This window comes from Monodelphis domestica, chromosome 5 (genome assembly GCF_027887165.1).
Source record: "Monodelphis domestica isolate mMonDom1 chromosome 5, mMonDom1.pri, whole genome shotgun sequence".
Lineage (NCBI taxonomy): Eukaryota > Metazoa > Chordata > Mammalia > Didelphimorphia > Didelphidae > Monodelphis > Monodelphis domestica.
Genome location: NC_077231.1, coordinates 40,973,316 through 40,989,444, shown reverse-complemented (window position 1 = coordinate 40,989,444; position 16,129 = coordinate 40,973,316). Strand labels below are relative to the sequence as shown.

Below are 16,129 nucleotides of genomic sequence, written 5' to 3'. Positions count from 1 at the left end.
TCACCAAAATGATGCCAGACATAGTATGCATATCCCATAGGTTTTTGTACTACTGCAGCTGAGACATCTCAAACTTAAGAGATTCTTAGCCTCAACCTTTCCCAAAGCAGTCATGTGCCACCTCTAGTTTCCTGAAGTATTTTTCTAAGAACTAGGGCAAGCAAGGAATTACAGATCATTTTATTTGCTCCAGCCATACGTCTGGAGGCCACCCCAAATGCCAACCAACTACTATATTTGAAGTCCGGTTAACAACAGGTATATGCCCTATGGCAAAGGGAGAGGTCTCAAGGAAATAAAGCAGAAAACATTTCTTTATAAAGAAATTTTATTGCATAACTTCATAATACAAGAGGCATAAGAAAAGCTTTTCCACTGAACATTTTGTAACATTTTTTTTCAAAAGTCTGTAGTGTTTTGAGGGGGAAATGTTATTACAAAGCTACTTAAGGCAAAAATATCTGACTCAACAAGTTCAATTCAACAAATAATTATTGAGTGCCTTCTAGGTGTAAGGCACTGTTCTAGGTGCTGGAAGATACAAAGTTGAGGATACAGTCCCTTTCCTAGTTTGTATCCCCCACCCCTTGTTTTATCAATAATTCATATTGAAAGAAATCCATTTCAAATAGAGTAACAATATGGAACACTATTGTAAAATACACTTTCAAACCGCTACATAGTTTGGATTCAGATTTTAAAAGCATAAAAGAAGTGCAAAGTTAAATATGTAGAAATGCTCTCATAAGGCAGTATTTCTATCATTGCTCTCTCAAAGCCCCTTTCTCGTGAGCACAGGTGGACCAGTGTTTCCACTCTTTAATCTGAGCAGGGTCCAGCATCTTCTAACAACATGACGAGGAAATCTATCTTGCCCTGCATGATGTTGTGGTGCATGGAAGGAGAGCACAATGAATTTCCTATTTTAAATGGTATAACTCCCACAGATCACAGGTTCCTCACTATATTGACTCAGTTCACTGCACTCCATAGCCTACAAAAATAAATCTAGGGCATGACAGCTGACATTATTGCTTGCTGAAGTTTCAGTAATATCTTTTTTAACAGAAGACAGAAATATACCGAAGTATGATAACACAAATCCAAATGCAACATGGAATTAAAACACATATACAGACCCCACTTTTTCTTAATGGACATTGGTGTTTTTCTTAGAAATCAGTGTTGGAAAATGCAATGAGAGAAAAATGGACTTTCCTGGAAGTAAAAAAAAAAAGGAAGAGAATAATCTTTTCCCAGGAAATGCTAAGCCTCACAAAAACAACGATGAAGGAATGGCACTGAAGAAACTAGTGGGGAGGAGAGACCCCCCAAGTCTTTGTCCTTTTCTACTAAAGTGCCATGGTGAGTGTCCAGTTAAGTCTAGGTAGGTTTTTCAATAGACCAATGAAGAGCTCAACAGCTATAGTTAAGCCACTTGATCTTTCTTATTAGCCAGATCCTTGAACCTTCTTTGGATCCCTCAAGAATATAGCTCATGAAGGGAGTGACTGGGGGAAGGTGAGGCTTCACTCTGAGTAGGAACCAGCAGAAAAGAATTCATGAATATATGGCATATTTGCAATGCCTGCATAGACTTTGGTCAGCCTCAAAGAAAGATCTCCAAGGAGACCGAAATGTAACATATCTCTCAAATGGGGATAGGTGGTAAGGCAGCTATAGACAGGTCTATTTGAGTCCTGATTTATACCTTGAGAAGGAAAGAGGGACCTTTGGGTACTCTAGAGCACAAGAGGAAGAAGGCCAGCCACCAGGTTGAGGGGGAGAACCCATCTAGGTCTATTGAGATACATACAGCCCATTTTGCAGAATTTTAGGGACTCAAGATGCATTTTAGGAACTCAGAGCACTAATGTAATCACATTGGCACTCAAATCATCTTGAATTTTACTTGTTTTCTTTTTCTATTGTTCCAATGATTTCCTTCCTTATCTTTTATTTAGTTCTCAAAAGGCAATACGGTACTTTCTATGAGGATTTTCTCCATTCCCTTCTTTTAATTATTTATGAAAGAGGGTTGATATTTAGAACTAAGACCCCAAGCTATAATTTCAGTTATCAATTACTTATTGGGACGAATTAGATCTGGGTTTGGTCAGCAAACGTCTAGGCTGATATATCACTTGTATTCCTTCTTGAACCTTATTGTGTACAATCTCCATCCCCAATCTGATTACATGTTGAGATCTAAATACATGAGAATAAATACCAACCTCTATTGGTACAAAGAAAAATTTCTGGCTCTTAACCCTACTGTTTCTTCTTCTCTACTCCTTTCCATTTCAATGGCCAATCCTGAAACTTTTGAGGCTTTTTAGGACCAGCAAGTTTTGGTTTGAAAATGGAAAATATTATAGTAGTGCTCATATTTAGAGGCAGTGAGGTGGTACAGCGAATCGAGTGATGAACTTGGAATCAGGAAAGACCTGAGTTTGAATCTTACCTTAACCATTTACTAGCTGTGTGACCCTTCTCTTCTTTGTCTCAAGTTTCCTCATCTATAAAATTGGGATAATAATAATAATAATAATAGCACCTACCTCCCAGGGTTGTTATGATATTCAAATGAGATAGTGTATGTAAAGCACTTTGCAAGCCTTAAAGCACTACATAAATGTTAGCTAGTATTACTATTGTTCATAAGAATTATAGAGCAATATAGTGCTTTTGCCCTGAGGATTTCAGCGTGCTTTACAAATGTTTGAATTCCCATTTCATTTATGGGGGAGCAGGCACAGATTAGAGTAATGTTTAACACAGCAGACGAAGGCAAGCATGGGACTATAAGACATCTAATTCCTGACTTCCTGCTTTAATCACACAAGTCCCACTTGCACATTTCTGGAATGGTCTTTCACCCTCTCGTAGGGTGCCCCAGCTCCTCAATGTATGAAGGTTATCATCTTAGTTTTTCTACCACTTCCCCCTATTTTGGTTTGAAGCTTCTCATTCGTGATATTTTAATTTAAACAATATTTAACAATTTAAACAAAATTTCCCAAAATGTTGCTCCAGTTGCAGCTGGTGTTGGGTGTGGGAGGGAAGACTTATGAAAAGCCCATGGCAGGTGTTCTGCAGTGTGAACCTTGGGCAAAATGGAGCCCAAATTTTTACATTAATCTTGCATTCCAATGTTTTCAATGGAAAATAAAATAAAATAAAGGCATTGAAGTGAGGTCATATTTACGTCCCTTCCACAGAGTGCTGTGTACACCCTGTACCCCCTCAGATCTGGCAGCAATTTAACATAAGGAAAGACTTTAGACCTTCACACCCTTTTAGTGGGAATAAACTGCCTTAGCTCAAACTTTCCACAAAGCCTACAAGAATGGTAAGGCATCACTCCATCCTTATCTTCAAGAGATCTGTCTCACAGGTCTGAACTCACTACCCAGGCTCAGTTCTCTTCAAATTGCATTGACACCGGAGTGCTCTGATTTGTAGTCTGGAGGCCAAATCACCCTTTCCCCTCTTATGCAAAGAAGGAAGGGTCCTTAAATCCACTTAAGAAAGTATTGCAGCTCGATACTCAAGTCTAGTGTCTAGTGATAAGGCATTCTCAAAGCTATCTCGTTTCCCCAAGTCTACTTACAAATAGTTAAGAATATAATCAATAGCAAAATACACTCATGGCTAAGACCTCTCTGTTTAAGCAAAAAGGAAGAGGAGAAAGGAAAAATCAATAGCACAAACTGCCCTTCTATGTTTGAAAAATATATATGCATATATGGAATAAGATAGTCATAGACAAGTTTGGTTGTTTTTCCCCTACTAACTGGTAAGATCGTTGTTTCCTATTGAATCTGATCCTACAGCTCCATTTTGCCAGCTTGGGCAGGGATGCTGAGACCGTTGTCTTCGGCATTACCATTCTCTGCAGGAGTGAAGGACAAGGAAGCGGAATTTATGCAGTATCTTTTGCCAGTTGGTCGAGGCCCATCATCAAAAACATGCCCAAGATGAGCACCGCACTGAAAGAGAAAGATCAAAATGTGAGGAAGAAATCTGTACAAAACAAGCTTTGAGAGAGACAGTTAGGTAACTCAGTGTACAGAGCACTAAGCCTAGAGAAAGAGGTCTTGAGTTCAAATCTTACCTCAGATATTTCCTAGCTGTGTGACCCTGGGCAAGTCACTTAACCCCAATTGCCTAGCCCATGGTACTTGGTATTGTTTCTAATACAAAAGGTAAGGGTTTTGTTTTTTTCCTGAAAAAGCAGCTTTTCAGTTGTGTTCCTAGCAAATGGCTTAAATGGATGACTAGATGATAGTGGAATGATGGAAACCATCTTGGACTATTTCTAATCTACCTGTCAATAGTTGTGAGGATAGTTTCTGGCAGGCGTTGCAACCACATGCCGAGAGCAAAAAATACTTGAATTGTGTATATCAGAAATCATTTATGAGCCACTGTATTTTTTTTATCTGTGAATTCTCTCAGCCAGCTGAAAATGACTGCAGTAATTTTATGAATTGAGTTTGACCCTTGATCTCCCCCTTGTAAGAAACACGGCAGAATAAAATCTCTTCCTCCCCCCCCCCCCCCCAAGACTTTTGGCTTTGGATGGGTGGGTTTCAGATATGCAAAAATCCACTGTAAAAGATACTGTTTAACTGGCCATGACGGAGGTGATGTTTGCTTTCATGGGCAGTAAAACTTAACATCAGACAAGCATTGGAAGTTCTCAGTACCCAGAAAAGCAATGGAGAGGCTTGGTGGATTTATGTGTTATGGTCACTGGACTCCAAGGGTAGCCAATGGAAAAGGCTCAGGCTTGCATGATCCCTTCCCTGGCTGACAATAGGGGACATGAGCTCTTTTACCTGTAGGAACTGGAGGGATGAGGATCAGGGATTCCAGAGAGGATGGGGATAAGGTTCCAGAGAGGAAGTAAGCTTGCCAGCTAAAGACTATGCATGCTGTTACTCAGTCATTTCAGTCATGTCTTATTCTTTGTGACCCTATTGAGGTGTTCTTGGCAATGATGCTGGAGTGGTTTGCCATTTCCTTCTCTGGATCATTTTATAGATGAAGAAACTGAGGCAAATAGGGTTAAGGGTCTTGTCCAGGGTTACACAGCTTGTAAGTGTCTAAGGTCAGATTTGAACTCATGAAGATGAATCTTCCTGACTTCCTGGCGCCCAGCACTCTATCCATTGCTCTACCCTGGCTGCCCCAAAGTTCCTGCTTCTGACAAATATCTGACAAATAATTGAGGAAAGGCAAAAGGGAGCCAGAGTACAAGAGCAATATGAAGAGATACTTTTAATGGCTATTAAAAGAAATCCAAATTTGAAAGTATATTTTTCAAATTTTTTTCAGTTACATATACACAATTTTTGACAATCATTTTCTGACATTTTAGGATTCAGACTTTCTTCCTCCCTCTCTTGCTCTCTTCCTTTCCTTAGTCCCCTCCCTCCTGAAGGTGGCAAATAGTCTGATATAGATTTCATTCAATACATATTACAAAAACTTTATCTTACAGGGGTTACCCCCAAAGACTAGGGCTATGAGGATGTTCTCCAATTAGAGAAAGGTCTTAAGACACTTAAGACACCACTTAAGACAGTGGTGGATAAATCTCCACAAGATGCCAGTGTTATGTCACACCTACCACTCCCCATCCCTTTCTCACCAAGGGCATGAATAAAGTACAGACATTAGTATACCACAGACAAACATTGGAACCAGTTTTTGCCACCATATTGAACTGTTACATAGACACAAAAGACTGAGGTTAACATTTTCTAAAAAATTTGCATAGTTGAGACTGAGAAAAAACACACATGAAAGGGTGTTATTACTCCTAAAGATAATAGCTATGTGCTTGGGTTGGTCAATAAATAATATGAGACTTATAGAGAGAAAAGTATAAGGTTTTGGGGACTCACTAGGTGGTGCAGTGGATATAGCCCCAGGTCTGGAGTTGGGAGAATTGGGATTCAAGTCTGGCCTCAGACACTTCCTAGATGTATGACCCTGGACAAATCTCTTGATCTCAATTTTCTAGCCCTTTTCACACTTTTATCTTGGAATCAATATGAAGTTTTGATTCTGACAGAGGTAAGGGCTTTTGGAAAAAAATAAAGATTTTCCTCTCCCTCATCATCTTTTTTTCCTAGGAATCAATATGAAATATTGATTCTAAGACAGAGATAAGGGCTTTTAGAAAAAAAGTATAGTTTTTCCTCACCTTTATCACCTTTTCCCCTAGGAACCAGTATGAAGTATTAATTCTAAGACAGAGGTAAGGGCTTTAAAGAAAAGTACAAGGATTGTATAAATGTGTATGTGGGAGGAATACAGTAGATGGGGATGGTGGGAGAGTCTAGACCAAAGGTCTCTTCAACCTCTCACAAAAAGTACTGGAACTCAGTGCTCAAGATTTCCTTGGTTATTAATAAATAGCACAGATAGTAATTTTGAACATGTGGCCCCTTCTATGTTAAAAGCACATCCTATTTTCCTCCCATCCTTCTGTGTCAGCTTATTAAAGAACTAAAAATGAACCCTGGATTGATGCGATCTATCGCCTGGAAAATATGAAACAGACTGAAAAAAAAAACAAATCTTGCATTATTTTTACCACATTCTATACAGGTTGAGGTAATATCAGGGTTGACAGCTCAGATTGCTTTTCATTTCTATAAACAATCGGGGCCAAATTTTCAGGCATCAGCAGCTGAGACGCACCAGCAAAATCCATGTGCTTACCCAGTGCACACAGGAAAACACCCATCTCTGCCTGCCAAATGAGCAAGTCCGCGTGCAGGCCAACAGGAACTGGTGCTCTCGGGGACCAGTATGTGTGTGTGCAATTACTGACCTCACACACAACTCCAGCACTTTGATCATTCGACATCTGAGAGGTGAAGCTTTCACATGAAAGTCTCAGAGACGGAGTTTTTTAAAGAGGGAATTTAGCTCTCCGGGCAAAATGATGATGATGCCATAATTAATCATCTACAGAGGCTATTTGGAAAATAGTCTCTTATTTACATTTCTTTAAGAACAAAGATCCCATGCAAGTGCGCTTTCAACCAGTTAGGTATTATTCAGGTTTTTATTTCCTAATCCAGATTGGGGGGGGGGGTGCACTTTAGCTTGATAAACACAAATTATAAAAACTGGATCTGCTCAACCTGGAAACAGCCTTCCTGTTTAACATTGGGGGGGGGGGCAGAGGGGGTGCCATTTGTATGTTATCTTTTCCTCCAGGCAAAAGAACAGGCAAACAGAATTATGGGCAGGTGGAATCATTTGCACCCAAATTTATGAACCATCCAAGCAAATGGATCACAATGGAATATACCCACCAGAAATTGAGAAACCATCATAAATAAAGGGATGGACTGCCTTGTGTCTGCCTCCAGTGAAAAGTCATAAAAGTGACTGGGAAGATTCACAGTGGGCTGAGATGGCTGAGGGACCCATTTGTCTCAGACCAAAGACTGGTGTTCATTTATGTTTGTACCACATAATACTAAGCCTCTTCCTCCTCCAAGCCCCCAAGTCCAGTTGTCTGCAAAGCAGACTAACACCACAAGGCTGCTTGTGTTATGGTATGTCTCCCATAGAAGACGATTAGCAGATTTCTTTTAAAAGCATATAAGCCCTGAAGGTTCCTCCCTGAGGGGAACTTCCGCACATGGAGCCCATTCTTTGCTGCTTATATCCTGGGCAGAATACTGGGATGATGGATGGAAGTTGTCAGTGATGCATTGTTTCTTTAGCTGCCTTCGAGGTTTGCTGCAAGGGCCCAGGCCAACAGGCAATATGTGGGGAACGCACAGCACACCTGGTTGCAACTGAAACAAACTGGTTGCCACAAGATGAAGAAATCTCTGAAACCTGCTGCTAATGATTTATTCCAGGGTGCTGTTGAAGGTCTCTTTTCTTTCTTCCTTTCTTTCTTCCCTTTTTTTTTTTCTTTCTTTCTCTCTATCTTCCTTTCCTTGTTTCCTTCCTTCCCTTTTTTCTTTTTTCTCTCTTTTTCCCCCATTTGAGTAAGTTTATTTAGTCAATTTAGAGCATTATTCCTTGGTTAAAATAATCACATTATTTCCCTCCTTCCCCTCCACCCACTCTTCCCACAGCCAACACACAATTTCATTGGGTATTACATGTGTCCTTGATCAGAACCCATTTCCATGTTTTTTCTCTCTTTCTTTCCTTCCTTTCTGCCTTTCATTCTTTCCTTCTTTCTTTCCTTTCTTCCTTTCCTTGTTTCCTTCCTTCCCTTTTTTCTTTTTTCTCTCTTTTTCCCCCATTTGAGTAAGTTTATTTAGTCAATTTAGAGCATTATTTCTTGGTTAAAATAATCACATTATTTCCCTCCTTCCCCTCCACCCACTCTTCCCGCAGCCAACACACAATTTCATTGGGTATTACATGTGTCCTTGATCAGAACCCATTTCCATGTTTTTTCTCTCTTTCTTTCCTTCCTTTCTGCCTTTCATGCTTTCCTTCTTTCTTTCCTTTCTTCCTTTCCTTGTTTCCTTCCTTCCCTTTTTTCTTTTTTCTCTCTTTTTTTCCCATTTGAGTAAGTTTATTTAGTCAATTTAGAGCATTATTCCTTGGTTAAAATAATCACATTATTTCCCTCCTTCCCCTCCACCCACTCTTCCCACAGCCAACACACAATTTCATTGGGTATTACATGTGTCCTTGATCAGAACCCATTTCCATGTTTTTTTCTCTCTTTCTTTCCTTCCTTTCTGCCTTTCATTCTTTCCTTCTTTCTTTCCTTTCTTCCTTTCCTTGTTTCCTTCCTTCCCTTTTTTCTTTCTTTCTCTTTCCTTCCTTCCCTTTTCTCTTTCCTTTCTTCCTTTTGTTTTTTTCCTTCATTCCATTCTTCCTTCCTTTCCTTCCTTCCCTTTATTCTTTCTTTCTCTTTCTTCCTTCCCTTTTCCTACCCTTCTGGTATATATTGATTTTACAGGTAATCTTATAACTATGAGATAGATAGATATAGATATAGAGCTGACTCTTCAGACACTTGTGCCTTTATCCTGAAGAAACATTAAATCACCATCACAGGGTGTGTGTGTATGTGGGGGGATCACCAATTCCCTAAGGATCCCTTTTTTTTCTTTCTAAGCCTTCTGCCCAGAAAAGCTGGCAACCCAAAAAGCCGCAGAGATCAAAGAGGAAGGACCCCCCTGAAAAAGAGAACCATTAGGCATCAAATTTAACATAATTCCCCCAAATCTGACTGCAATTCTCAATTATGTGAGGAAGAAACACAAACAGGGTATTCAGCACTCCTGCATATTTCTTCACTGATGTATTTCCAACTGTCCTGTAGAGGTTTTTCTCCCAGCTCTGCTGAGAATGTCTTAAGCTTTGTAATTGTCTTTTTCTCTTAAGTGTTTGATCCAGAAGATGAGGACTTTTAAAGGTACACTTTTCCACTCAAGCACATGGGGGAAGGCTGGGAGGAGGAAAACTGTTTTAAGAAAAGCAATACACTTTGCCAGTAGTTTTCTGTTTTCTGCTTGTTGCTGAAGACATTTGTGTTTAAATAAGAGCCATTTTCCTCTATGCTTTTGCTATCAATCTGTTGCCAAGGAAATGATTATGAAGTCACCAGTTTAGCTTATAATTTTAGTGAAAGATCAAGAAAAAGAGAGATGGGCTGTGAAGCTGAAAACCCTCGTGTAACACATGGATATCTTTAATCAGCAGCAATATATGACTTGTCATCTGCAAAAGATTAATATTAAGACTTTTTCTTTTACAAAAAAAAAACTTTTAAATTTTTTTAAATCTCCATATTGGTGCCTATTTGCCTCTCTGTTGATGGAGCTGACTTAGGACAAATTAACAATGATCTAAAAGAAACTTAAGGGACTCTACCCGAGACTCAGGTAATAATAACAGCAGCCATAAATAGCCTCCAACTTGGGTAAACCCTGGAATCTGACGGGTTCCTTAAAGATTATTATAAAAAGTTAAGTGATTTATTGGTCTCCCATTTGCTCCAGATGTAGAATTTTGATCTGAAGAAAGAATTCCTCAAGTACTTCCAGGAGGGACTCATTCATTGAACTTTAGTTTAACCGGGCAAGTCTTAGCTCTTTTGCTCTGAATTTAAATTCCTGACAAAGGTTTTATTTAGCAGGCTGAGGTTAGAAGGAGAGAGGAGAAAATGACATCTAATTATTCACATTACTTAGAGAGACAGCAGGGTGTTTTATCAATAACTGGAAAATGCAAATTCAATCCTATCAAGGAAAACTCTCCAATAACAAGAAGGAATTGGGAAATTGTCTAAACCTGGGGAAGGTGTGTGGGCCACCATCACTTGAAACATTTAAGACTGAGATAAACTCCATTCTAGAAAGAATAACTTGGGAATGAACTAGTGAATTCACTGAATAGAGTAGTAAGGAGAAAACGGTTTCAGCTCTGATACTGAAGAGATTTCCATATAAATTTGTATTGAGCATGGTACCCCATCTCTTCCAACTAGCAATCATCATAATAAAGGTGGGAAAGAATCTTCACCACACTCTGTCTGCTCTGTTATCCTTCCTAGAGTTGGCTGTCTTAAAAGTATGCCACATTTCTCTTATGCCAAATCCTTTAAGAACAAAAAATCAAAGAACAGTAGAGTTAGTAAAGACTTCAGGAGACCATGCAATTTAACCTTTAAATGAACAAAAACTTGCCCTACCTCCAATTCCACAAGTGGTCATTCAGCTGATGCCTGGAGTCCTCTAGAGGGGAAACTACCTCCTTAACTAAGCTGACTTTTGGATAGCTCTGATTGTTAGGAAATGTTCCCTGAGATCAAGCCTAAATTTACCTCTCTGAAACTTCTACCCATTACTCTTTCTCCTCTCCCAAGCCAACATGCAAAAAAAAAATCCATTTCCTTTAATATATTGAATCTTATCAAATCAAAACTAGCCCTGTGTTCCCCTGACACTATCATCCAATATTTAGCTATTCCTCCTACCTTTAGGACATCTGCCACAGTGGTAAGTATGTCATCTCTGCCTTTATCCAAGTCACTTATAGGAATATTAAGTAGAATAGGGAGGAGATAAGGTTCTGACCTAGGATATAGACAATGTGAATGACAAGGTAGTGACCAGATGACAGAGAGAGAGAGAGAGAGAGAGAGAGAGAGAGAGAGAGAGAGAGAGAGAGAGAGAGAGAGAGAGAGAGAGAGAGAGATTATAGAAGCACTTTTCTATCTTAAGTTCCTTTGGCCAATCCTAAGAAAGTGTCACCTCAAAGGTTCTGACCTAGGATATAGACAATGTGAATGACAAGATGGTGACCAAATGAGAGAGAGAGAGACAGAGAGAGACAGAGAGAGAGACAGAGAGAGAGAGAGACAGAGAGAGAGAGAGAGAGATTATAGAAGCACTTTTCTATCTTAAGTTCCTTTGGCCAATCCTAAGAAAGTGTCACCTCAAAGGTTCTGACCTAGGATATAGACAATGTGAATGACAAGATGGTGACCAAATGAGAGAGAGAGAGACAGAGAGAGACAGAGAGAGAGACAGAGAGAGAGAGAGAGATCATAGAAGCATCTTCTCTATCTTAAGTTCCTTTGGCCAATCCTAAGAAAGTATCATCTCAAAGACCTGTGGCATCCTATTTGAGCATTCACTGACTTATCAGTGTCCAACATAAAACTGAACACAATAGTCCAATTTGGGATTTGACCATGGCACTTGAAGTCAGGAGAAAATAAGGCTCGTATTCTACTTTTTTGGGGTGAGGAGATAGCTAAGTAGAACAATGGATAAAGCATTGGGTCTAGAGTTCAGAAGATCTGTGTTTCAAATCTGGCCTCAGACACTTACTAGGTGTGCCACCTTTGGCAAACACTTTACCACTATAATAATAGCACCTACCTCCCAGGGTGGGTTCTTGTAAGAATAATATGAAATGATATTTTTAAAAGAGCTTAGAACAGTGTTTGACACATGATGCAACTTAATAAATGTTTGTTGGATACCCTTATTCCCTTCCTGTGGCAATTACAAATTGTATAATCATGGACATGAAAAAGCTTGTTTCCTTATGTCAAATGAGAATAATAATTGCTCCTATTCCACTGGTTTATTGTGAGGATAATATGACATAATGCATATAATGTGCTTTGTAAACTTTATGATGCTATGCAAACATCAACTATTATTATTGTTGTTGTTTAATTCACTATTCTAGCCATTCCAGATTTAGCCCTCACTCTTATCTTCATGTCATCTGCAGATTTGATAAATTGCATTTATCCAAATCACTAGTAAAATGTTAACTACAATAATGAGCTAATAGTATCACCTAGAGCAACTAGGTACTACAGTGGATGGTCTAGAGTCAAGAAGATTACTCTTTCTGAGTTCAAATATGGCTTCAGACACTTCCTAGCTGTGTGACTCTGGATAAGTCACTTAACCTTATTTGCCTCAGTTTTCTCATCTGTAAAATGAGCTGGAGAAGGAAATGGAAAACCATTCCAGTATCTTTGACAACAACAAAAAATTCCAGAGTGAAAAGTAGTCAGATATGTTTGAAAGCAACTGAATAATAATAACAAGGGTGGTTAGGTGACCCAAGGCAAACCATAGAGCTTGTGAGGCTCCAAGCATTTTCTCTCAATGGTTTATTGATTTCTTTGTGTGTATATCATAAAATCTGGGCTCCAGGAAAGGAAAACAGTGATCAGGACTACTCTGCTATTTCACTATTATAATTTGTTTTTAATAAGGTATAATAATGATCATAATCATTTAAATTGTGCCTTTACGTTTTCAAACTACTGCAAAAATTTCATCTCATTTTAGAGATATATCCCCCCTTTGTTTCAATGTCTAATCAGGAGCTAAAAGCCTTTCACAGTCTGTCTATTGTAAAAAATAGACTCGAATACAGACTACAATCCCCATGAGCCTTTGCTCCACTTCCCCAGAATGCCTTGTAATCTCACCTGGGCCGAGATTGAGAAGGTATTTAAGCTGATTCAAAGGCTTTTGAGGGCTCTCTCTCTCTCTCTTGGCTCTTTTTGGACTTCTGTTTTGGAGCAGGCGGTCTCTTGCGTGATGTGAGGTTATTTTGTCTAGGCCTCTGCCCTAGGCACATGTTTCTTACTTGTATATTCTTTAATCTTTAACCTTTAATAAACCTCTAAAAAATATAATACTCCTTGCAGAGAGAAACTAATTTCTACCTGCCTCAGATGCCTCAGTCTCCCCTAAATTTTAATCTTTACACTATGGAGGCATGGGTTCCCTACTCTTGTCTTCCCCTGGGTCAGAAAGCATAGTTCTGGCTGCTAGGCCACCAGGAAAGTCATGCTGGAACACCTATGGTATGTCTGTGATCTCCTATATAACTTGTGTGGTCCAGAGTTAGGGTGAGTATGGCTTATGAGCCACAACACAAGGGTCACTGAAGAAGAGATCTGAGCAATAATGGCATGGCCAACATGCCACTGGACTGAGAGGTTTAGATCTGACTTTCAATCATTAGATTGAATTGAGAAGTCTCTCAAATGATGGGCAAGTCTTTTAAAAATAGGTTAGTACTTGTTGAGTCATTTTTCAGTCATGTCAGACACCTTGTGACCTTACCTGGGGTTTTTCTGGCAGAGATAGAGAGATTGGCCATTTCCTTCTCCAGCTCATTTTACAGATGAGAAAACTGAGGCAAACAAGTTAAGTGACCTGCCCAAGATCAAACAATAAAGTATCTAAGGCTAGATTTGGACTCAGGTCTTCTTAACTCCAGGTCTGGCATTCTCTCCATTGTGCCACATAGTTGCCAACAACAGTAATAAAATCTGGGCTCCAAGAAAGAAAAGTAGTGATCAGTAAGAACTTCCAAAATAGTTCATTCAACAAGACTAGCCAGATGAACCTCATTCCTTTTTTATCAGATTAGAATTATGTAGATTTGGATTATCCAGATTCTAGTAAAATAACTGACAGTAGGAGTTTCTGGGTGCCTCAGTGGATTGAGCCCCAAGCCAGGAGATGGGAGGTCCTCAGACACTTTCTAGCTATGTGACCTTGAGCAAGTCACTTAACCCTCCATTGCCTAGCCCTTATCTCTCCTCTGCCTTGGAACTAATACACAGCACTGATTCTAAGATGGAAGCTAAGGGTAAAAAAAACAAATAGGAAGTGGCCAACGCTATATTTGAACCCAGGACCTCCCATTTCTAGACCTGGATCTCAATCCACTGAGCCACCTAGCTGTTCTCTATTAAGGAATATATATATATATATATATATATATATATATATATATATATATATATATATATATATATACACATATAACTGACAGTGTCTCCCATGATATATTTAAGTGAATTTAGAATTGGGTGAATATCCAGACTCAATGAATTAATGTTGATGGGAAGTAGCATTTGATAGAGTAACCTAAGGATCTGGCCTTAGCTAGGAGCTGTCCAACAGCTTTATAAGCATTTTGCACAAAAGCAATTCATCAAATTTGTACATAACATGAAGGTTGGAAAAAAGATGACATTTGTGAATGGCATATTAATGATCCAAAAGAATTTTGATAGGTTAGAATGATAAGATAAAATTTAGTAGTGTTAAGTATAAACATCAATACTTATATTCAAAATATTAAATGCTTAGACCAGTATGGGAGTTATGACTAGACAGCATGTGTTAGAAGAAAGTAAAAAACTAGAATTTGGTGACTAGCAAGCCCCATAGGAGTAAACAATACATGTAACATGGATGCCAGAAAAACTAATGGGATCTTAGGCTACCCTATGAGAAACATTAGAACCAGAACAAGAGAATTCCTACTTCAATAGTATTCAGTCCTAGTCAGATCACAGTAGGAATTCTTTGTTCAACTCTGAGCAGCATATTTTAGGAAGAACATTAAGAAGCTAGAGTAAATCCAGAGGAGGGAGAAGGATGAAGTGATTCAAAAGCACATAATATGAATTTTATTGTAGAAATAGAGCATTTGGTGTAGGAAAGAGAAGAGTTAAGAGAAACCTAATAGCTGTCTTCCAATATTTGAAAGGATATTATGTGAAAAGTTTATATACTTGGCAGGAAGAAAGCCCAGACTTCGGTATAAATAACTGTTCTGTGATGATTTTGTTGTTTTCATCATTGTCACTGTTGTTTTAAGGCAGTTGGGTAGTACATTGGATAGAGCACACAACTTGGATTCCAGAAAACCTGAGATTATACCCAGCCTTAGACACTGACTAGCTGTGTGATATCAGGTAACTCACAATCCAAATTTGCCTCAAGTACTTTGCTCACCTTACAGTTCTATATAAATACTAGCTATTCTTAATAATAATAAAAATATTTAAGTAATGATAATAGATATCTAAAGCTTTACTTTCCTTTAGATTTTATTATTATGTTAATCAAGTTTCACCCAGAGTCCTAGCTATTGCTCAAAGGTAACTTTCTCAAGTCATTAGGAGATTACTTAGAAAGCTCTTTGTATCTTCTTTTTGTATCTCTATTCACTTTCAACTATAAGAATAGAGGAAAGGACTAGAACCGTGATTTATTTAGTATTTGAAACTACGAGATGGAATTCTTTCTACCTTCTCTGAAGCTTAAGAGTCAGAGGTTTGAATTGCCCAAGTTCACAGAGCCAGTATGTGTCAAAAATAGGACTTGAACTCAGGTCTTCCTGGGTCCTCTTTCTGGCTTGTTGCTTCTGGCTTATCTCATTTATATATTATCATTCAGTAAATGTCTATTAAGCACTTGCCTTGTGCCAGGCACTGGGCTAAGTGGGAGGAGATTCAGAAAAGCACATTCTCTGCCCTCAGAAATCTCACAAATTCTCTCTTCAATTTCAGTTTGAGTAAAAATAGATCCAAATAAAGAACATTCTCATGCATATGCCTGACTCACAGCTTGCCTACAGGGAAATACATATTCTGAAATTAAAGGAAAGCTTTTTATGACAGCAATTAAACTAGAAAGACATTCAAGAATTTCTTCTAGAAGCACAGTAACTAGAAGTCTAAGATGGAGTAAGCTGGGCACTGAGCGAATTTGCTTTTCATCTCTGCTGCATGCTATCCAAGATTGACTATGCTACAATCATGTATAATGTGATAAGT

General features: G+C 38.7%; 1 protein-coding gene across 4 annotated transcripts in view; it reads right to left on the bottom strand.

Moving 5' to 3' along the window:
• Positions 1–310: 310 nt before the first annotated feature.
• MSRB3 (methionine sulfoxide reductase B3) overlaps positions 311–16,129 on the bottom strand; it is a 216,117-nt gene continuing 200,298 nt past the window's right edge. For 3 of the 4 annotated variants that reach the window (XM_056798404.1, XM_056798401.1, XM_056798400.1), the window contains one exon: positions 311–3,992. In XM_056798404.1, the coding sequence (XP_056654382.1) occupies positions 3,831–3,992 (162 nt within the window). In that variant the 3' untranslated portion in view covers positions 311–3,830. The remainder of the gene's footprint in view (positions 3,993–16,129) is intronic. The other variant, XR_008912080.1, reaches the window with a different exon arrangement.